Source organism: Phascolarctos cinereus, unplaced genomic scaffold (genome assembly GCF_003287225.1).
Source record: "Phascolarctos cinereus isolate Bilbo 61053 unplaced genomic scaffold, phaCin_HiC Scaffold_1;HRSCAF=81, whole genome shotgun sequence".
Lineage (NCBI taxonomy): Eukaryota > Metazoa > Chordata > Mammalia > Diprotodontia > Phascolarctidae > Phascolarctos > Phascolarctos cinereus.
The window spans coordinates 161,948,472-161,971,169 of record NW_027555514.1 but is presented as its reverse complement, the minus strand read 5'-3'; the positions used below and the strand labels follow the sequence as shown (position 1 = coordinate 161,971,169).

General features: G+C 35.9%; 1 protein-coding gene across 2 annotated transcripts in view; it reads left to right on the top strand.

Moving 5' to 3' along the window:
• Nucleotides 1–22,698, top strand: part of CDC123 (cell division cycle 123) — a 95,083-nt gene that overhangs the window by 42,909 nt on the left and 29,476 nt on the right. For both annotated transcript variants that reach the window (XM_020999689.2, XM_020999687.2), the window contains 2 exons: nt 5,216–5,264; nt 15,333–15,408. In XM_020999689.2, coding sequence (XP_020855348.1) covers nt 5,216–5,264; nt 15,333–15,408 — 125 coding nt within the window. The remainder of the gene's footprint in view (nt 1–5,215; nt 5,265–15,332; nt 15,409–22,698) is intronic.

Genomic DNA, 22,698 nt, shown 5'->3' with positions numbered 1-22,698 from the left:
GCCCAGGGTCACACAGCTAGTAAGTGTTATGTGTCTGAGGCCGGATTTGAACTCAGGTCCTTCTGAATCCAAGGCCAGTGCTTTATCCACTGCACCACCTAGCTGCCCCCGAATCAGATATCTTCTCAAATGACACTTTGGGCCTCAAAGATGGTGTGTTGGGGAAGAGGCTGATAGTTGTCATCATAATCATCAATAAATGACTAATGCCTACTAATGAAGGCACAATGAATGTAAGTGGTAAGTGAATATACGTGCCTAGCACTATATTTCAGTAGTGATCCTGAGGGGAATGATTTTCAGAGACTTCTCTTAAAGTGTAATCTGTTTGTCTAAGCCACAAGGCTTAGACTCACTTAATTTCAGAGAACATTTTAGGGAAGTCGGTCAGGTAGAAATGAAAGAAAGAAGAAAAGGATTTATAAATGCCTTGTAGTTAATAAGTATCAACTGATAATATGTACCTCTTTTCTGCTTTTGGGTAAAGTCTTGTTGCCAACAAATCATAAACAAAATACATTGTTTCCCTAAATTCTAGTTAGTTGGGTAATTTCTAGTACTGCTGACGTTTTTCATAAAAAACTGTCATCAAAGTTGTCCTTTGTTGTTTTTTTTAAATTGAAAACAGACACTATCCTCTTGCCTCCCACAATTTTTTGTCCTCTTTTTTAACAGATTAAGTGGTATAAGCTTTATATTCATAGTACATTGTGTTGTAGGTTTGCTGTATTTGTATCTGAAGATCCTTTTTTCATTTGCTTTCACCACATATATTATATAACATCTAATCATAGTTTTGTTACTTTTTTGGAGTTAATAACAGGCTAGATTAAATACAATAATCTTGCCAAGAACCTTGAGTTTATAATTTGGAAGAAGTGTTTTCTAGACTTATAAACTAGTGGATCATATACAGATTATTTGCTTATGGCTACCAAATGTTTAAACCATTTCTTACTTGGAAACTATTTTTACTGGCCTTTTTCTCCCCATGTACAAATCTACATTCAATTCAACATGCGTTTATTACATACCAAATAGCTTTAAGTCATTGTACTAGGCTCTAGAGATTTCTTCAGTATTTCTCATTTCTTGCCCTTCAATTGTTTGTTCTAGCAGGGAGCTTATTATCTAATGATAATGCAAATATCTATTGAATATTTGTTATTATTTATGCTTATGTGTCAAAAGTTGGCAGAAGTCTTCAAATGAAATTAAAAACTTTCTCTTTTGGAAAGAATATTGATCTTTTTCTTTCTTTCCCCCCTTCCCATTGGCTATCCACTTAATTTCCTTTTAATGTGAGGCAGTTATGATATTAGCCTTTTTGGGGAGCAGTATGGCTCATCAAGGCAAGTGTGGAAGAAATAGCTCATTTGTTGCAAATGCTGCATGCAGAGATGCCATATAACAAGTCTCAAGGATGGCTGTTCAGGTTCTTTTCAACATGTGTTTTTGAGAGTTTGCTGTAATTTGTGTGTAAAGTTTTTCCTTGCCTTTTTGAGACTAAAAGCTGAATTTTACAATCTTAGTTTATAGGAGAAGAAATTGAACCATTCCTATTTTGTCCATTTCCCTTAAGCTGAGCACCATTGCTTAGCAAGAGTTGAACATAGATTTATTGTTTTTTTTTTCCCATTGCCATTGCATTCTAAAACATTTTATGCCGGTATTTTTATGTTAAGTAAATAATGCACTTTCTCGCCTGTCCTTGCAAGTCAGTTTATTTTATCTTTTATGTATCTTCTGCTAGAAGCATTGTGAAGGCTGGTAGACTTTCTTTTTTGTGAACAAAATATGAACAGGATTAAATAACATTTACCCAGTAAAATACCAGGTTGTAGTACAAATACTGTTAAGAACCCATATTTTTCTTTTGATGAGCCAGAAACCATTTTGGTAGGTTCTTTATTTAAGAAAATCCTGTTACATATATGGTTTTATTCCCCTTGGATTTTTCTACCACTAATAACCTATGAGCTCTAAAATAGTCTATTGGAAACTTATGACTTGTGGAAACTATCAAGTTTTGTTTACAATTGAAAATTTGAGGTTTATTAGCCTGTAATTTGTGTTGTCATTTACTTTAATTGGTGTTTAACATCCTTCCCAGCCTCATTACACATTACGCTTCTTTACATCCTTCGCCGTACAGTAGCCGTACTGATGTTCTTGCTGCTTCTCATGTACAGCAGGTCATCTTCCATCTCCAGGCCTTCAGTGTTTCTCTTCCACAGCCTCAATGTGCTCCCTCCTCACCTTTGTTGCTTAGAATCCCTGGTATCCTTCAAGACATACTTCTGTTGGCCACTTTTATGTGAAACTTTTCCTCATCAGGCAGCCTGCTTTACACAGTTGCTTTGTATCTATTTGTTTCCCCCAATACAATGTAAGCTTGAGGGCAAGGATGGTTTTCTGTTTGCTTTTATATGTACAGCAACTAGCACAGTGCCTGAAATGAAGTAGGGATAGGTAGGGACTGGGTCTCTGATTTCCTTGGTGTGGGGAATTCCAGCATCTCCTCTTAGAGAAAGGCTTAGAGCACCGAAAGGTTATATTTCTTGCTCACATTCACATGGCCAGTAGGTGTCAGAGACATGACTTGAGCCCATTTCTTCTGGGCTTTAAGGCTTGCTTTCTGTCTGCTTCTCCATGGTGCCTTGGAACAAAATAGGAATTTATTAAATGCTTGCTGATTAATTCTGATTTACCAGACCAAGCCTTGAAAGTGCCGAGGGAAGCATTTAGGTAGGAAGCTTTTCTCCCAGACTTTTTACAGGGAGATAATTTCCCCCTTTGCCAGGGAATGCCTAAATTGCTTAGGTAAACAAATGGATGAACAAACTTTTTTTTTTTTGACAATTATACTGAAGATGTTTTGTGAAGTTTTCTAGGTTTGTAGGGAAAGCTTATAAGCACCTTGAACTCATCTTGCATCAGATCTTTAAGAAACCACAGGGTTCATAGTGATAGGATCAAATCGAAAAATGGTTTAAGTACTTCATGCCTACTGATAAGTGCTCTAAATAGCTGAGTGGTATTTAAACTTTTCCGTGTGATTATCACTGTTGAAAGTGTTAGCAAAACATTGTGAAAGATGTTATTTTTATGCTACTGTTTTTAGTTTTAAATTAATTTATGTAAGCCTTTGTAACTTTAAGTTGTATGGTGATTTTGGGTTTTTTAACTTGTAATGGGTTTTCACGTTATTCTTTGTTCAAATGGACGTAAAAACAAAGGAATAAATATCAATATTGTGTGACCTTGGTTGGGTAACTTAACTTCTCTGGTAGATAATTTCCTTATTCATAAAATGAGGAGATTGGATTAGATGACTTCTAAGGTCCTTTCCAGCTTTCATTAATTATAATAATGATAATAATTATGATAATAGTGATAACAAGCTAACGTTTACACATTGCCTTAAGGTTTTGTAAAGTACTTTACATGTTATCTCATTTGATCCTCACAACAATAACCCTGGCAAGTAGGTGCTACTATTAGCCCCATTTTTACAGATGAGAAAACTGAAGCAGATAGAACTTAAGTGAATTTCCTAGGATCATGTAGCTAATAAGTATCTTGAAGCAGTATTTGAACCCAGGTTTTCCTGACTCCATATCTAGAACTCTGTCCACTGTACCACCTTGCTGATTGTGATTCTGTAAGCCTATGATATAATACATCATCTATTCTGTCTTCTTGTTAGTGTAGCTTTCCTTTCTGTTCCATAATTTAAATGCTAATTTTAAGAGACAGATGACCAGTGATTTCCATTCCAGTATTGGTTGCTCTTTTGAGGCTCATAGAACCATAGCTTTAGGGCTGAAAGGGACCTTAAGCATCATTAATCCAACCCCCTCATTTATAGCTATATAATAGCTGCATGACAAAAATGTGAAATTTTTTTTTAACTCCAGAAGGTAGAATCAGAACCAATACTTGGGAGTAATAGGGAAGTATACTTCAGCCCAGTAAATCACAGCATTACTGAATTTGAGAATTGGAAGTGACCTCAGCAACCCTTTAGTTTAACCGTGTGTGAAAGGACTGTCCATTGCAACAATCCTCACAAGTGACTGCTTAAAGGTCTGCTTGAAGACCTTTAAGGAGGGGCAACCCACCACTTCTTGAGGAAGCCCTTTGCACTTTTGGATAGTCATTAAACATTTATTAAGCCCTTATTGGGTGGGGGCTGCTCTCTAATTATTGATGAGTTTTTTCCTGACATCAAGCCTAAATTTCCTGATGGGAACTTCTACCATTTGCTTCTAATTCTGCCCTCTGGGAATGAGAAAAATCCTCCTTCCACGTGTCAGCTTTTCAGATACTTGAAGACAACTGTCATTTTCCTCTTGAACCTTCACTTCTCCATGCTGATCTATTTTGTCCATTGTCGCTGTCCTATCCTGTACCTCATCCTCATATGATACAGACTTAAAACCTTACTGTCCTGGCTGCCTTCCTTTGAACACTCTAGTTTTTGTCAATTTCCTTTTTAAACCGTCACACCCAGAACTAAACACAGTACTACAAATGAGGTGAGAGACATCAGCTTCCTGTTTCTGGAAGCTCTGCTTCTCCTTGTACAGCCCCACATCATATCTGTTTCTTTTTTTTTGGTTGACACATCAACTGTTCACTCATGAGGTTGTAGGCCACAGGTCTCGAAAGGAGGTCAGTATGCTTCTAAGAAAGTAAGATGTGTCTAAGTAGTACCCCTATCCTAAAATGGAATACAGTGCATTGTCATGTAGTAAGGTTTGAATCACTAGAATTTGTTGGGGCAGAGATTAAATGGCTATATTTTGTAGGTATTAAAGAGATCATTCCTATATGAACTTAAATTGTATGACCTATCAGTTCCTTCTAAATCTTAAGATTCTTTGATTCACTGTGTACTATCATTATAAATATCTCCTTATGCTCATTACAATTATTACTAAATGAGTAAGTTTCCCTCACAGAGGAAATCATAGCGTAATTGATATAATAAAAAATAATATATGTATGTATATGGTTGCCTTTTTAAAAAATTGTACTTTATATAGAATGGTAATTTTTTTTTAGTTATATTCCTGTGTCCATTCAGATTTCTGATTAAATTTTATTAATATTTCAACAAAATATTAATCTCTTAAATGATAAATTTAGTATGTCAGTTTATATAAGGTGACAGCAAGTAAAATAAAGTAGAAATACTTTTCTTTTAAAGGTTTATTCACTGTACTGATGATTCCCCAGATCCTTGTATGGAATATGAGGTAAGGAAAGCCTTCCTTTTTCTTGATACTCCAGTGTCTGGTACTTAATAAATACTGAATAAGTGTTTGTTGAGTTGAATTTGTCAAAGTGGTTTGACCAGTCCAGACTTAGATATGTATGTAGTGTTATTTATTTTTATGTGAAAAGTAAAATTTTATGCCTTTTTTTAAGAGATGAGAACTTAGAACTCTACTTACTTATCTATGTGTTCTTTAGTCTCTTCTAGAGCTGTTATTAAGGAATATGGTTGTTAGCATCTGCTTGTCGAACAATTGTATTATCCTACTCATTGTTTTATAAAACAGTGTCTTAATCAATGTGACACCTCAGATTTATTATACTACATCATTCTTCTGTGATCATGATTAAAGAATTTGATCCAATGAATACACTAATAAGGTATAGATACTAATATTTTATGGGTTTACTAGTATTTTATAGATATTAACCTGAAGCAAACCACCTGAGGGTGTTCTGCCCCAAGAAAGGTAAATTTTGATGGCTGAAAGCTGCCTGGTTAACTTGGGGTTTACTGACTAGATTTCTTTCTCAAAGACCAAGCCTTACATGCAGTTCACTCTGGAGCTCATAGATTGGACAACCATAGGTCCCTGCCCAAACACCACTTAATGGCTATTTTTTGGGCCCTCCTGGCTCAGAGTGAATGCAAATAGTAACTGTTTCTCTTTTGGCCAGCAGCCCTGAGGGTCTTCCCATCCCAGTTTGATTTTTTTTTTTTATTATTAAAGGGGCCATCACTTGACTCACTTCTTGAAGAGGCCTATTCAATGAATGACTGTTACTTGCTCAGAGTGAGAACTTGAAAGACCTTGGCTTAAAAGGGCCAGGGTCTTCCATTGCATCCTGAGTCATCTCCAGTTGTCCTGATGAATATCTGGCCGCTGGACCCAGGTGACTCTGGAGGAGAGGCTGGTGACCTTGCACAGCCCTCCCTCCCTCAGATCAAAGTCATTTGCAAGTCATGTCATCATCTCCTTGATGTCATGGTCCTTCGAGAAAAAAGGACAAACCACACAACCACACACAAAACAAGATATTAATTATACCAATAACATCAGCTTTTTGAACAAAGCTTTTTTTTTTAACAACATGGTAAAAGTTTTCATATTAGCATGTTTTCTTATTAGATTGGGCACCTAAGGCCTATGATTCAGAACTGTATCATTATTTACTGGGCCATTAAACAACTCTTAAATGGTAAAGGCTTTTAAATCAGTGCAACCTCTGATGATGAAACTTAATTTGTATTTTTTACTAATTTCCTCATTCATCTTCCAGGTTTTAATAAGACATTGTATTGTTGAGATTTTGCTAGCATGTTTCGTTCTTAAGCTTAGTCAGAAATATGGCAGCATCTTGTTGGAACATAAAAACTGAAGTAATAACAGCAGTAATAATAACAATAATGATGATAACTAGCATTTATATAACACCTACTGTGTCCCAGGCACTGTATTAAGTGTTTAAAAAATATTATCTCATTTATTCCCCACAGTAACCCTGGGAGGGAGGTGCTATTTCTATTCCTATTTCACAGATGAGGAAACTGAGGCAGGCAGATGTTAAGTGACAGCTAGTAAGTGTCTGAATTTGGATTTAAACCCAGGTCTTCCTGACACCAGGCCCAGTACTCTGTCACTGCACCAACTATAGAATTTATAATCTAGGCTTTAAGGATTTTTTGTTATTCAGCTATATACTAAGAACTTTGGAAATGCTGTTTATGTGGTCATTCAGGTTTTTACTTTTAATGTGTTAACATGTCAGTTACTGATAAATAGAAACTTCTGTGACCTGATATTTTTTGTATTTTAAAATATGCTAGCTTATTTTTCCTTTGAATATATTATTTATTATTATGCTGTATTATCTAATACATTAAAATCAGAATGAATATTCTCCAAAGCTCATTTGAAAAATGTAACAATAATTTTTAAAAGACACACTTATTTTCAGTGTAATCTACAAGGTTTTGGTCAGTTTTATTTCTTCTTCCTGAATCAGTCTTTCTAATAGATTACACTGAAGATTACACACTTTTACATCATGAACACTTTTTTTGAGAAAAGAGTTGTTGGGTGCTAGATATAACATGATGAGCACCAAATAACATTATGGAAGATGAAATAGACTACATTTTAACAAACAAGAAAAAAATTGTTATTGATGTGGTAGTTATCATTGAGCCACCTTCTTGTCTATAATTAGACCTCTGACTTGTTAGATCTAGAATCTGAATGAGTGAAAACAAGAGGAAAAAAGACAGAGTAAAGATGGCAGACTAGCAAGAACAGGTACAACCCCTCCTTCCCATCCCCGCCTGTCCCCCTCCCAAGGAAACCATCTACAAACACATCTAGAAAATGCACCTGACCAAATCCTAATTGGAAAATCTGAGAAAAAAAAAATCACACTGAGTCTTTTTTCCAGCCAGTGTTGACATGTAGAGATAGACATAGGAGGACTGTGGACACGGGAAAGAGAGTTTGATCAGGAACTTGAGGAGTAGTATTCTAACACTGTGAAGGGCATTGTACCTAGGGCAAGAGGAGGTTCCAGATCCAGCACGGAGCAGCTTATATTTGTGCATGGTGTGGAAATGGGTGCCAGCTGGCAGGTCTGTCATTGCTTATCCAATTTTCGGGTCACAGATTCAGAGTAGACTTCCCTTTAAGGGCAGGGCCTACAGATGGCATTCCAGGCTAAGGAACAGTCACAGGCTCTAGGTTGGATACCTAAAGAAAAGCAAATTCTGAGGCAAGTAGCAGGCAGGGTAGGGTCTCAGTTCTAGCTTCTAGGATAGTCTGCAGTCTTCAGTGAAATAATCAGGGCAGATTCTCTGAGCCAGTGGAACTTTCCTACTGGGTAGTAGTGGCTGAGTCCAGCAACATTGTACTGGAACTCCAAATAGGCTTGTTGCTCAGAAACCAAAATCCAGGTCAGAAATGTTGAGAGCTCAGCCTGGAGGTGGGAGTGGAGTGGAGTGATTGGACTTTGCCCCGGATCAAATGTGAGCACTGAAAGTTTGTGGGTCTCAGTGCTGAGCTGTCCCTTTGATCCTGAAATAATGCAACTCTCAGTTCCCCACAAAAGAAAGTACTTCCCACTGTTACCCCAGAAATGTGCAGAGTTTGGCCCTGAAAAAAATGATAATAATAAAAAATAGTAAAATATGAAGTCAGGAAGTAGGCTGGAATAAGCAAAAAAAGTATCATTAAAAAGCTATTATGATGACAGGGATGCTTAAGACAGAAGCCAACAAGAAAAGCATGATTCCAAAACATCTACAAGTAAAGCTTCAGAGAAAAACAGTTTGGTCACAAAATCTAAGAGATGAAGCGAGAGTTTAAAAATGTTTTTATAAGTGAAATGAGAGCACTAAAGAAAAAAGTTGGAAAGGAAGTGAAAGTTATGGAAAAAGGAATTGAAAAGTGAATTAATAAGAGGTACAGACTCTTGCCTAAGCAACACATGCTTTAAAAATTAGAATGAACCAAATAGGAGCTAATGACTGCATAAGATAGAAGAAATAGTAAAACGAAGTCAAAAGACTGAAAAAAAAAATAGAAGAAAATGCAAGTTACCTTTTTTTGTAAACTCGTCTTTTATTTTATTTTATTTTTTTATATGCCAAGTTCTTTCACACCCATTATTTCATAGTATCCTCATAACCGAATAAGATAAGTGTTATTATCCCAATTTTACACATGAGGAGTATGTGACTCATAAAGGAGAAATAGTTTCCCCATGGACAGTTAGAAGTTATCTTTTAACAAAAACAACTGACCTAGAAAATAGATTGAGGAGAAAATAAGTTAAGAATTGTAAAAATCACCTGAATGCTATGACTATAAAAAAACTTAAACATCTTATTTCAAGAAATCTTAAAAAAATTGCTCAGCTGTCTCAGAACCAGAGAGCAAAGTGGAAATAGAATCCACTGATCACCACCTGAAAGAAGCCCCAAAATGAAAACTCCCAGGAATATTATAGCCAAAGTCCAGAGCTTCTGAGTCAAAGAATAAATACTGCAAGCAGCCAGAAGGCAAAAATTCAGGTACTGAGTAACCACAATCAGGATCACAAACAGTTTAGCATCTTAGAATATGGTACTCCGGAAGGTAAAGAATATAGGCCTATAGCTAAGAATAACTAACCAGCAAAACTGAGTATAATGCCACCAGGGGGAAAATGGATCTTTAATGAAATTGAAGACTTTCAAGCATTCCTAATGAGAAGAACAGAGCTACAGAGAAACTTTGAAGTGCAAACACAGCAGTCAAGAGAAACATAAGAAGATAAGTATGAAAATTCATAATGAACTTGACCAGGATAAACTAATTACATTCTAACATAAGGAGGTGATATAAGTGTTACCTCTGACGTCTGGATTTATAGAGTGACTCTAATTAGACAGGAGGCATGGGAGTAGTTCTGTTATATCTTGATCTTAAATAGAAAGGAAGAATACATTAGGGGAGAAAAGGGAGAGAAAGGTTAGAGAAATCTGTCTCACGTAATCAGGCTGCTCGAGTAGAAGTCTATATGAACAAGGAGAGGACGGGTAAAGGAAGGGGCTGACACTTGAACCTTATCCTCATCCAAACTGGTCAAAGAAGCAAAGAATACACACAAAATTGGGTACAAAAATACATTTTACTCCATAGGGAAAGAGAAAGGAATGAGGAGAGTGGGAAAGTAGAGAGAGGGTACATTAACGGAGGGATTAAAACACTCTGAATAAGAATGTACAAAAAGATGCATAACTCTTTTTTTCAGTGGCAAATAATTTGAAGCTGAGGTTGTACCCATTAACTGGGGAATGGCTGGACAAATTATAGCATATAAATGTGATGAAATACTGTTGTGCTGTAAGAAATGATAAAGGGGATGGTTTCAGAGAAACCTGATGCAGTAAAGTGAGAAGAACTAAGAGAACAATTTATACAGTGACAATAATGTAAAGATAAACAACTTGGAAAGACTTAGGAACTCTGATAATTATAATGACCAATCACAAATCTAGGGAAATAATGATGAAACATGTCTCCCACCTCCTGAAAGAGAGGTAGGAGACTCAGGAGTGAAGAACAAGGCTGATTTTTTTTTTTGACAAGGCTAATGGGAAAATTAATTTTGCTTTACTATGCATGTTTGTAATAGCTTTGTTTTTCTTTATTTTTCAGTGGAAAAGGGGAATGGAAGAGAAGGATTTTTGCTGATAAAAAAGTATAAAATTTTTAAAAAATGACAAAAATATATGGCAAATAACTAAAACTGAGTTATTCCTTCCAGAGTAATTTAAACAAATAATTGCCATTCAAAAAATGGGAAATAGGCAACAAAAAATTACACTGATACTGATCACAATTTTATGCAGAAGTTAAAGTGCGTAAGTTAATTGCCACAGCAAGGAGACCAAAAGAGTCCAGAAATAGCCTTAGTAAGAATCTGACTTACTTGCCATAGTAAGTTACTGGCAAAGACAATACCAGTTTAGAACATAAACATATTTGTAAAATCTTTTTAAAAAAATGATGGACAGTTATGAGTAGTCTTGTCTCATAAAGCAGGAAAAAGCAATGGAGGGTAAAACCAATTTAAAGAAAGCTTGTTAAGACAGGTAAAGCCATCCTAAGGGTATTTAAGTATGAAATTGGAAGGAGGACAACAAATAGGAAAAAAATGGAATAGGTATGCAAAAATCATTTTAACAGATTTTTTTCTCTAACAGTGAAACCAGCACACTCGAACCATAGGCTCACAGTGTTTGCTTTTGATGGTTGTGATGCAGAAGTGGCACTAAAGAGAACAAAAATGGGAAAGGCAGCCTGATTGGATTATGTATATGCAACCTAAGGGTGACACAATTGTGAGGGGTGTGAGGGATTAGTTGTTCAAGATAGTTGAAGGAAGGGAAAAGGAAAAAATCTTGGACCTCAGTACTGCTGAAAAAAGGTGACTAAGAGAATATCATTAACTAGTGGCCTGTATGCATATTTTCCCATTTATACAAAATCTTTATGAGAATCATCTTACTGCATGAATTGAGGGCATACTTGATAAGGGTGTTAGTAGGGAACAAGTAATATTTAATGAGAGATCACATCTTTGCCATTTTCACATCTAACTGAAAGGTGTAGCAAATAGAAGATCCCAAAATGCTGATTAATTATGGGGAAAAAAAGCATTTGATCCGGTAGAGCAAAATGTTGTCTGATAGTTTTTTCCAACGATATCTCTCATTCATATATTAAAGTTACTCAAGATTTTTTTGAGAGCTGTAACAAAAACAACCTTGTTTGACAATCCTTTGATTATAAACGACGGGTGAAATATCATATCTGTGCCAAAGCTTTTCGTCACTATAGTGGAGGACATGCAGCAGAGTCCGGGTTGAAGAAACATTCCCTGCAGATGATGAGGTTCTCTAGGTGTTTATGTTCAAAGATGCCTTCGTGCTGGTTTCGTTAAAGCCTGGAATGTTACTGAGCCTTTTGAAAGAGAACTGAGCATTCAAGAGGGGTTTGGCTGACCATTGATAAAGACCCAGGGGATGAATATTTATTTCCCAGAATAAAGCATGCATTTCAAAGAGAAACTTACTGAGTTTGTCTGTCAGTTTGCACATCTGGGACAGATGGTACAAATAGACAACATATTAGTCTTAGAATTGAATAGGAGAATAGGATGAATTGCCTTTGGAAAATGCAAAGCTCCCTTAATATCCCTAAACTTTCCATGAAAATGAAGGCCCATTTTTTTTTAAATACCGTCATTTTACTGGTGTTGCTTTGTGACAACAAAACATAGAATACCAAAATCTCCAAAGAATTAGAGATGATTTTCACAGAGAAATGAAAAGACACATGGTGGGTATGAGCAGGCTGTAACATATAATCAGTGAGGAACTTTGAAGAACAACTGGGGTAAAAGACATTATAACATAATTATATGATAGGAAGAGAAAATGGGCTAGTCATGTGACAAGAGCAAGGGATTAGGCACCAGGGTGCTTCACTGGTACCTTTGTGATGTCAAGAGAAAGCAAGGAGGATCTTCAGCATATTTGGTGGATCCTCTGTGGTGAATTTTTATTGGATTTATTGGAGAGAACTTCCAAATCAAAAAGATCACAGATCATTTGAACATATGAGTACTTTTAATTTTAATTCTCAAAATTTAAAAGCTAAAGATTGGGGTTGTTTTGTTTTTGAGTAGGAAAAGGTTTCATCCTTTTGCTATCTTTTAAATTATAAACTCATTGAGAACAAGGACCTCATATTTTATCTTGTACCTCCCACAGTGCCTAGAATGGTACCAGATATATAGTAAGGACTCAGTAAACATTGGTTAAATGAAGAATTACAGAATCTGAGTCAGAAAGGACCTCAGAAGGCCATTTAGGTCTTCCTGAACAGTAATCTACTTTATAGCATCTCTGACAAATAATAGCCATTCAGCCTCTGGTTGAAGGCTTTTAGTTAGGGGGAACCTATGCCATTCTACTTTTGAGACACTCTTAATTTTTAATGCTTTCCCTTATTTCAAGACTAAATCTGCCTCTTAAACTTTCACCAGCTACTTTAAATTTTAGCCCCTTAGGCCTAAAAGAACAAACCTAATTCTTCTTCCATATAACATCCTTCAAAATACTTAAAGGTAGTTATCTCATCCCATCTGAGACATCAACAACTATTTTTAAAATCCTTACTAACTTCCTTCAGCGATTCTTTAGGTGTCATGGTGACCAGCGGCACTCTTGCCTCTCCTGGGTCTCTTCCTTCTGGATGTTCTACTGCTTTGCAATGTCTTCCCTAATATTTGGAATCCAGAACTGAACACAAGTCTGTAGATGTGATCCAGCCAGGGCAGAATACAGTATCCTATGATCCCCTTCTGAAGGCGTCGCCTTTCTTAGTGCAGCCTAGGATCACATTAGCTTTGCTGGCTGCATGATCACATTGGTGACTCATACTGACCTTGTCGTCCCCTAAAGCTCCCGTATCTTTTTCAGATGAACTGTTTTCTAGCCATGCTTTCCTCATCTTATACTTATAAAGCTCAAGTATGAGACAATTTGCATTTATTTCCTTGTCAAGTTTTATCTGTTTTTCTTCGGCCCACTGTCCTAGCTCATTGTAGTCTTTTGTCTAAGTTTGGAGGAACTTATCTGCAGGTTAGTCAAAGATTGGTGAAATTTCCAGCTGTAGCAACTCCTGAAGACTAAGCTTCATATCATTGGAAGGGTAATGCATACACTATTAAAATCATGATTGAAATATTCAGGTATACAAATATTATTATTTTTGATATAAGTTTGATGGAAATGAATAATGACATTGTGGTCTCATGACTTATTGCTATTTTACTTGCCAGCTGCAGTAACTGTTTGTCTAAATATGATTTCTGTATCATTCCAGAGACCTTTATTGATGAAGACTGACTACATAGCTGTCATGATGTGTTGATAATCATCATGACTTTATTTTTATACAGATTAGTGTATTTTAGACAATATTCTGGTCACAAAACTGGAAGATAGAAAAAGGATTATTGCAAATGTTGACTAATTTTTTGCATCCTCCAAATTCCATTCTGAAGTTCACATTAATGCATTATAATAATAATAACAGCTTGTATTTACATAACATATTAAGGTTTTCAGAACCTTTTATCTATGTCATCTTATTTAAAACTCATAGCATCTCTGAAGTTGGTGCTTAGAGATATTCTCCCCATTTTAGAGATGGACGTATTGGGGCTTAGAGAGATTAAATGACTTACTCATGATGATAAGTTATTCAATATCAGAGCAGGAGAATGAGGTTTCTTTTTATGTTACCATTTGAGTCTAATTTAAGATAATTTTTTTTCCTTTTTAAAAAAATAAATTTTCACTGATATCTTTTATTTTTATATCATCTATATTTCCCAATTTATCCCTGCTACTTTTCCTTTCGGAGAACCATCCTTTACATCAAAGAATAAAAAAGAAAAACTGTTAAGCAAAATATCCAAGATAGTGAAAATGTCTGACATTAGGCCTTCTCCCCACCCCCTGGCCAGAAGCTGGGGTGGGAGAGGAGGTATTTCCTCCTTTTGGGGGCCAAGCTTGTTCTTTATAATGCTATAGCATTCAATTTCAGTTATTTTTGTTCTTTCCATTTGTGGTGGTGATGTATTCTGTATATTGTTTTCCTGGTTCTGCTTACTTCACATTGCTTCTGTTCTTGTAAGTCTTCTCACATTTCTCCATATTTATCATGTTCATAATTTCTTATAGTACAATAATACATATGTACCAGAATTTGTTTAGCTGTCCTCCATTTGATGAGCATCTGTTTTGTATCCATTTCTATGTGTAGGCAAGCTCCTAGTAGTATTTTATTGTTGCCTTTCTAATATTTTACTATCAAACCATAAAAATTAGTTCATAATAAGCACCATAGCTATAGTGTTTGAGGTAGAGCTAGCTATGAACTGTTTTCATCTTTTTGAGGTGAGGGAGCATGAATTATTGTGGAGAAAATGTTTTCCATTTGTGATGTTTTGGGGGGACGTTTTTGCATATTGAATAATATGTAGGCACATTCAAAATGGTAAATTACATTTGTCATAAAGTTTCAGTAATTTTTTTCCCTTTTTACTAAATGGTCTGACAGACTGTGTGATGTGCTGGACAGAGAGCTGGCCTTGGAGCCAGGAAGACCAGCATTCAAATCCTGCCTGTGGCACATATTGACTGGCTTTATGGCCCAGGACAAGTCACTTAATCCTACCGTGCCCTCAGCAGTTCTCTGTATTAAAGTTGCAGAAAAGGTACCAGCGATAGTTTCCTCATCTGGGAATTCCCTGTATTAGTGAACTCACAGGTCAGGTCCCTAGTTGTATGAAAAGACCATAATACTATCCTATACATCACATGATACCTCTGGTAATACCACTTTCTGACCCTAGATGTGTTCATGTTAAGGTAAACATTTGTCATTCTTCTTAGCCTTTCCTTCTTAGATGGTGGTAATATATTTTTCTTCTCTTGGCAGCTTGTTCTTCGAAAATGGTGCGAATTAATTCCTGGCGCAGAATTCAGGTGTTTTGTCAAGGAAAATAAGCTTATTGGTGAGAATCTTTTTTTTATTTTGTTTATAAAATTACTTTAAAAAACCAAACTTTTTGGGGAATAAGTTACAAATAACTATAGAACTTTGGAGTTAGGGGGATTATGATTGTAAGTAATTACAGAATTTTGAGGCATTCCCTTCTAAAAAGTCTAAGAAAGGTACTTGAGCTGGGACATGATGGAGAAAGTCCAGAGAATCAGGAATAGGGCCTGGAGAAGAATGAAGACATGACTGGCCTGGACACTTTCTATAAAATGCTGGTTAAAGAAAGGGCTACAGGGACAGGGTGTACTTAGAGTATGAGAAGGCTAGAGGCAGAGTGAACTTTCAGGGTGAAGAGACTGCTGTGGCATGGTGGAAAGAGTCTGGAGAGTCAGGAATGACGCCTGGAGAAGAATAAAAACAAAAATGCTTTTGTTCACATAGGTCCTTTTCCTCTTTCTTTGATCTCATTGTAGGATAGGCCTAGTAGGGGTATTTCTGGGTGAGGTGATGTGCACTTTAATACTTTTGGGTCATAGTTTCAAATTATTTTCTAGAATGGCTGGAGCAATTAAAAGTTTCACCAACCGTACATTAATATGCCCATTTCCCAGGAGCTTCTCCAAAATTTGTCATTTTCCTTTTTTGTCAACTTTGTCAGTATATTATTGGTGTGAGGTGGAACTTCAGAGTTGCTTTAATTTGCATTTCTCTGGTTATTAATGATTTACAGAATTTTTTCTTGTGGTTATTGATATCTAGGTTTTATTTTATTTTTTAATTAGAAAATTGCCTCTTCATATTCTTTGACCATTTATCAATTGAGGCTTTTACTCTTACCGATTTTAATAAGTTCCTTATTTATTTTGGGAATGAGAGGCTTGTTAGAAACTTGCTGCAAAGATTTTTTTCTACCAGTTATCTGTTTCCCTTCTAATTTTAGCTCAGTCGGTTTTGTTGAGTACATTACATTTTTGGACAGCTCTAATGGTTTAAAAATATTTCTTATATCACTTAAAACTTGTCTCCCTGTAACTTAGATTCTTAGAATCCCAGAGTTGGAAGGACGTCATGGATGGTCAGATCCAATATCTGTTCAAAACTTGAGTCCTTTCTACAATGTCCTCGACAATTAGACATTCATCCTCTGCTTAGAGTCCTCTATGGTAGAGAACTCACTGTCCTTATCAAAAGTCTGTTCCACATTTTGCCATCTCAGATAGTTGCTCCTTGTTTTGAGCATAAACTTCCATCCATTTGTACTAGTTTGTTCTGTGAAAGCAGTCCTGAAAACTCAGTGCCACAGTATAATGTGGCAACAACAAAAACTGATAAAATCTGAAGATAACGTGTTGGTCCTAGTTCCACCCTTGTGAGTTACACAAGAAAAGTATAATCCCCTTTCACCTTGACAGTCTTTCACATATTTGAAGAACAATAAAAACAGCAGCAATAATAATAATACTGTTAGTTGACAATTTTGTGGTACTTTAAAATTTGCAAAAAGATTTCTTTATAACAGTCCTGTGATAACAATCTTTATAACAATCCAGATGACAAAATTGAGGCTCAGAGAGGTTAAATCTTTTGTCCAGTGTCACACAACTAATATCTGGGTTGGGATTCTAACTCTTGTCTCTCTTGCCTCTAAGTCCAGTATTCTGTCCACTGTGCTACGCTGCTTTAGAGGTTCAGGGTGCTAGGAAGAACAATGTTATCAACTTCCAGGAACAATATGGCCAAAGGAACGGTTGGTCCAGCAAAATCAAGGTCAGGGAAAACACCATGGAGGGGCTGAGCATTGGCTGCAGTGATAAATTTGCTTCATACAAAGAATTAACTTTGTGTTTAAATAATCATTTCCCTTCCTATTTCACTGAAGGCAATGCATTTGAGGGCTCTAACAGATATATTTTCCCCATGTGTCATAAAAGATATCAGAAAAGTTAACTTTTTAAATTTTTAATTAGTTCAAGCACAGGCATATTATTCTTATCTAGGATATTCTTCTGTAATTAAATAACAGAAGAGTACAAATCACCCATGTTTGTTAGCCTACTCTATGTTATTTTTTGGAGGGGGTTAGTCAGCAGGGTTAAGTGACTTGCCCAGGGTCACACAGCTAGTAAGTCATATGTGTCTGAGGCCGGATTTGAACTCAAGTCCTCCTGAATCCAGGGCTAGTGCTCTATCCACTGTGCCACCTAGCTACCCCTTTATGTTATTTTTGATATTCCTTTTAGTAATCTTCATCCTGCTGAAAATCTAATTGAATAAGAGACGAGGTTAATTCTTTCAAAAGTCCAAAAGCAATGTGTTTGTGACAAATGTACAGTAAAGTAGTTCATACACTGAAATGCCCCCTCTAACCCCTGAAGCATACAGGTGCTTAATCAATGTATGATGAAAAAAGTAGTACTTTATTGCCAGGTTTCTTCTCAAGGATTAATATTGTCAGTTCTTACTGTTTTTCACACCATGGTCCCCAGACATAGTTTCCTTCAACATGCCAAACTTGTTTCAGTTTAAAATATAGGACCCAGAATCAGACACATTGCTCAGTGTGGTATAGTGGAAAGAGTACTGGATTCAAATCTAGCTTCTGACATTATTTTTGTGGCTTCTTGGTGCCAGCAAGAGATTGTCTAAGATTATTAGTTAGAGACTAATTGCTGTTCTGCATTAATGGAAGGAGTTTTTACCCTAGGAGTTCCCTACACAACAACAGTTAACATTTATATAGCACCTACAGTGTGCCAGGTACTGTGCTAAGCGCTTCACAATTATTAGTCATTTGATCCTTACAACAACCCTAGGAGAAAGGTGCTATTGTTATCCCCATTTTATAGATGGGGAAACTGAGACAAATAGAATGTAAATTATTTGTGTAGTGTTACATAGTATTCAGTGAAACTGGATTTGAACTCAGGTCTTCCTTACTCTAGGTACTCTGTCTACTGTGCCTGACTGCCTTGGATAAAATCAAAAGTATAGACCAGAATGGTGATAATAATGCTTTTAATACTGATGTCACTGAAAAATGCTGTCCACATCCAAAGAAAGAACTATAGAGTTTGAATGCAGATCGAAGGATACTATTTGCTTTGTTTCCTCTTTCTGATGGTTCCTCCTATTGGTTCTAATTCTTCTTACGACATCACTTTCTTACAACTATATTTAATAGAAATGTGTATGTATAGCCTATATCAGATTGAGTGCTATCTTAGGGAGGGAAGAGGGAGGGAGGGGAGAAAAATTTTAAAACTCCAAGCTTATGGAAGTGATTTTTGATAAATCAAAATAAATTTTAAAAAAAAGGAAAAATACTTATAGGTTTATTTTGAGGTTCAGGTGTTAGCATGTATAGAAATGTTTTGCAAACCTTAAATTACTTTTTAAATACCAGCTGTTGTTATTAAGATCCCACATGTTATCTGACCAGAACAAATAACCATGTAATTGTTGATTGCCTTATTTTATACTTTCATCTAATTTATGTTAAGATTGTTTGAGTTTCTTTTGGGCATCCGTATCGTACCATTGATTTACACTGAGCTTGTAGCCAACCAAGACCCCCTCTAAGTCTCTTGTATAAGATTGCTGAAGTCTTTCATAACTCCTGTTAAGTAAGGTTTCCCCAATAATGCTTTTATGCTGTTGATTTTTTTGGGAACCTAAAAGTATAGCCTTATATTCTATTTTTTAAAAGAATTTTTGGAATGAAAATAAAAATCTTAATAAATATAATCTCATGAGACCTTGGTTTATTTTTGATAGATAAATGTATTTTTACTCTTGAAAGGCTTTATTTGTTATTGTAGTTTAGAAGGTTGATGATGGTATGCCTAGATGAATCTGATTTGGGTTTTCTTCTTGTGTTTCTCTGAATTCCTTCTAAATATACAATATATAATTATATAAATTATTATATATAATAAAATTAAATTATATATTAAAATATTATATAAAATATGTCACTTGTTTTGTGATAGTTCTAGGATATTTTCTTTTGATATAGTGATTGGATATTTTTCTGTGTTATTTCTTTGCTTCTTTCTTTGTATTGTCCTTCAGAGTTATTACTGTGATTGAATTGTTTCCCAGTCTTTTCCCATCAGAAATATTTTCTGAGTTTGTTCTGTTTTCTACTGAATCAATGCTGCTTTGCATTACATCTATTAATACTTTCAAATCCCTATATTTTTTTTATTCTCTTGCATCATCTCTTGCATTCTTTCCATCCAAGACTTTTACCTGTATATAGTTCTTCCTTTAATTTATCTTTTTATTTTTCTTCTGTTTTCTGTGCCAAGGAGAGTGTCTTTTGGATTGGAAAGGACGGAATAAAAATGGCTAATAGCAAATCATAATGCAAAATAAAGTAGGGAGATGTTTAGAAGACACTTCCTTGACCTTGGTGAGTTTACAGTCATAGGCTCAGAAGGATTTCATCCCTGGGTAATGAAAGAATTACCTTTAATGGCTGGTAGGCAACTTTCAATGTTCTTTGAATGTTCTTTAAGTGAAGAATGGGAGAGAGAATTTCTCCACAGGTTAACAGGTTTTACAGACTACAGATTTAAGTAAAGCTTGACATGTAATTTTTTAGCAGACATATTGTTTGGGCAGTGAGGTGGTGCAGTGGATAGATTGGCTCCTGACTCCAGGCAGGAAGACTCATCTTTCTGGGTTCAAATATGGCCTCAGATACTAGCTGTGTGACCCCAGACAAGTCACCTAACCCTGTTTTCCTCCATTTTCTCATCTATAAAATGAGCTGGAGAAGGAAATGGCAAACTACTCTAGTATTTTTGCCAAGAACCTCAAATGGAGTCACAAAGAGTCAGACATGACTGAAAAATGATTGAACAACAACAAATTGATTGTGAACATCTAGAAAAGGAGTAGTGGCCATAAAGAGCCACCTTGACTTCATCAAGATATATCATACCAGATTGACCTTGTTTGGTTTTTTTTTTTTTTTGACAAGGTTACTGAATTTTCAGATCAGGGGAATGCCTATATTTTAGCAAAGCATTTCACAAAGTCCAAAGCTATTCTTGTGGAAAAAGTTGGAAAGATGTGGGCTAGACAGGAGTACAGTTTTCTTTATGTGGAGCTAGACAAATAGCCAGACCTGAAGAGTAGTCATCAGTGGTTTGATGGAAAGGAACACCCTTGTGGAGTGCCCCAAAGATCTCCACTGTGGACATTTTTATCAATGATTTGCAAAAAAGCTTGAGGGGAAGTATGGTGTAGTGGACAGAGAGCCAGCTTTGAAAACCAGGAAGACCTTAGGTTCAAATCTGGCCTGGCTCTGTAACTCCAGGCAAGTTATTTAACCTCTCAGTACTCTGGCAGCTCTCTAAGACTCTGAATGATAGAGAAAATTCCAGCCTTCCTGCTAGAGGGAGTTTCCTTACCTGAGAGTTCTCTATACCAATGAAATCACAGTTCTAATCCTAACCCCTAATTTGAATTCAGTCTTGGAGGAAATCAGGGGCAGCCAGTGTAGATGCCTGAGACTGGAGATAAGATGTGCATGCAGAACAGTGAGTTGGCCAGTATGCCTGGATCACACAGTGAGTGGAGCAGAGTAATATATATGAAGTTTGGAAAGAGCCAGCTTGTGAAGAAATTTGTTAAGTGCCAGATAGGGGAGTTTAGCATGCTATACAGGAAGTCTTTGTTTCAGATCTCATCTCTGACACTAGTTGTGTGAGATTAGACAAGTCATTTCATCTCCTTGAGCTTCAATTTCCTTATCTGTGAAATTGAGAATAATAACTGTAGCCAAGACTCGATTGAGATAATATCTTTAAAGTGAGTTCAAATCTGGCCTCAGACACTTACTAGCTGTGTGACCCTGGGCAAGAGTTATATAGAATTTGGTTAGGGTCATATGTCATCGGTGTGTTTTTTTAAAAAATTTTTTGGAACCATATTTTGATATTCATCATAATACCTTTAATTTTACATAGTATTTGTCATGCCTGTATTGACTTCAGCATGAATGCAATTAAAGAAAACAATGAGGTTTATTTTTCAGTCTTAGAAAAGCAAGTATTTAGATCCAGAGCCTCTAACACAAAGTACTCTTATTGTTGAAAGATTGAGGAGGAAACCCCTTTTATTTCTCCTTTAGCATGTTAAGTTGTGGCCATGGTTACTCTCCAGTGCATTTTGGGGATGGGCTGAACAAATGGCAGTATGTTAGTATAAGAGAGTATGCTGTTACACTATAGTGAATGATGGGCTTTGAGAACTCAGAGAAGTTTTGGAAGATGAGTTTGAAGCAACACCAAGAGAATGATGTCCCTGAAGCCACAACAGTATAGAAGGGCATCAGCCCCCGCCTTCAGTGTGTGAGTGAGCTCTAGAACACTGATGGAGAGCTACATGTACCCCACCTCTATGGAAAGGTAATGAACTGTAGATGTGGAATGAGGCACGTGCTCTCAGGCATGATCAATGTTGTAGTTTATTTTGCTTAACTATACTTTGTAACATAGCAGGCTTCTTTCTATGGGCAAAGGGTGACATTGGGAAGTAATGATGGTATAAAGGCAGGAAAAAACCTTCAATACCTTTTTAAAAGGAAAAAAAAAAGACTACAGTGTGCATGAAGAAAATTTGGAAAGGTATTTTAAAGGGATAAATCCCTAAGAGGAAGAGATGGGAAATTTGAAGATGAAGTTATATTGGATGTGAAAATTAAATTTTAGGGCAAGAAAATAAAATTCATGTTGGAAAGGAGTGATTAGGAAAAAAGATATATCAAGTATCATGTGATCCAAAAGTTTTAGTGCAGTTTTAAGCTATTAAAGCTTTAAGACTTTTGGTACATCTTTGTATATATTTTATAATTAAAACCTTTTAGCTGCATTTATGTCTTGTTGCATGTAGTTGTGTTGTATTTTTCAGTAAAAAATAAACTCCAATCATTAAAAGAAAAAGAGCAAGAAAAAAAGCCAGGAATGTTTGGTATTCCTTTACTTAAGAGAGCTGAATCATAAAGATGGGAAAGTATGGCAAAGAAAAAAATGACAGTTTTGAAATATATTATGAAATACAAAGAGGAAGATTAAAATCTTTTCCATGAAGAAAGAGGATGGGCTATTTTAATTTTTCATGTAGTTCAACGAAGAATCAAAGAAATTCTGATGGATGTCATTTCCTCACTCAGAAACTTTCAGTGGTTCCCCATTACCAGCACTGTCCAACATTCTTTCCCTGGCATTCCAGGATCTTTACAGTTTGTCCCTGTTCTACCTTTCCAACTTTATCATCTTCAGCTTTCTTTTAG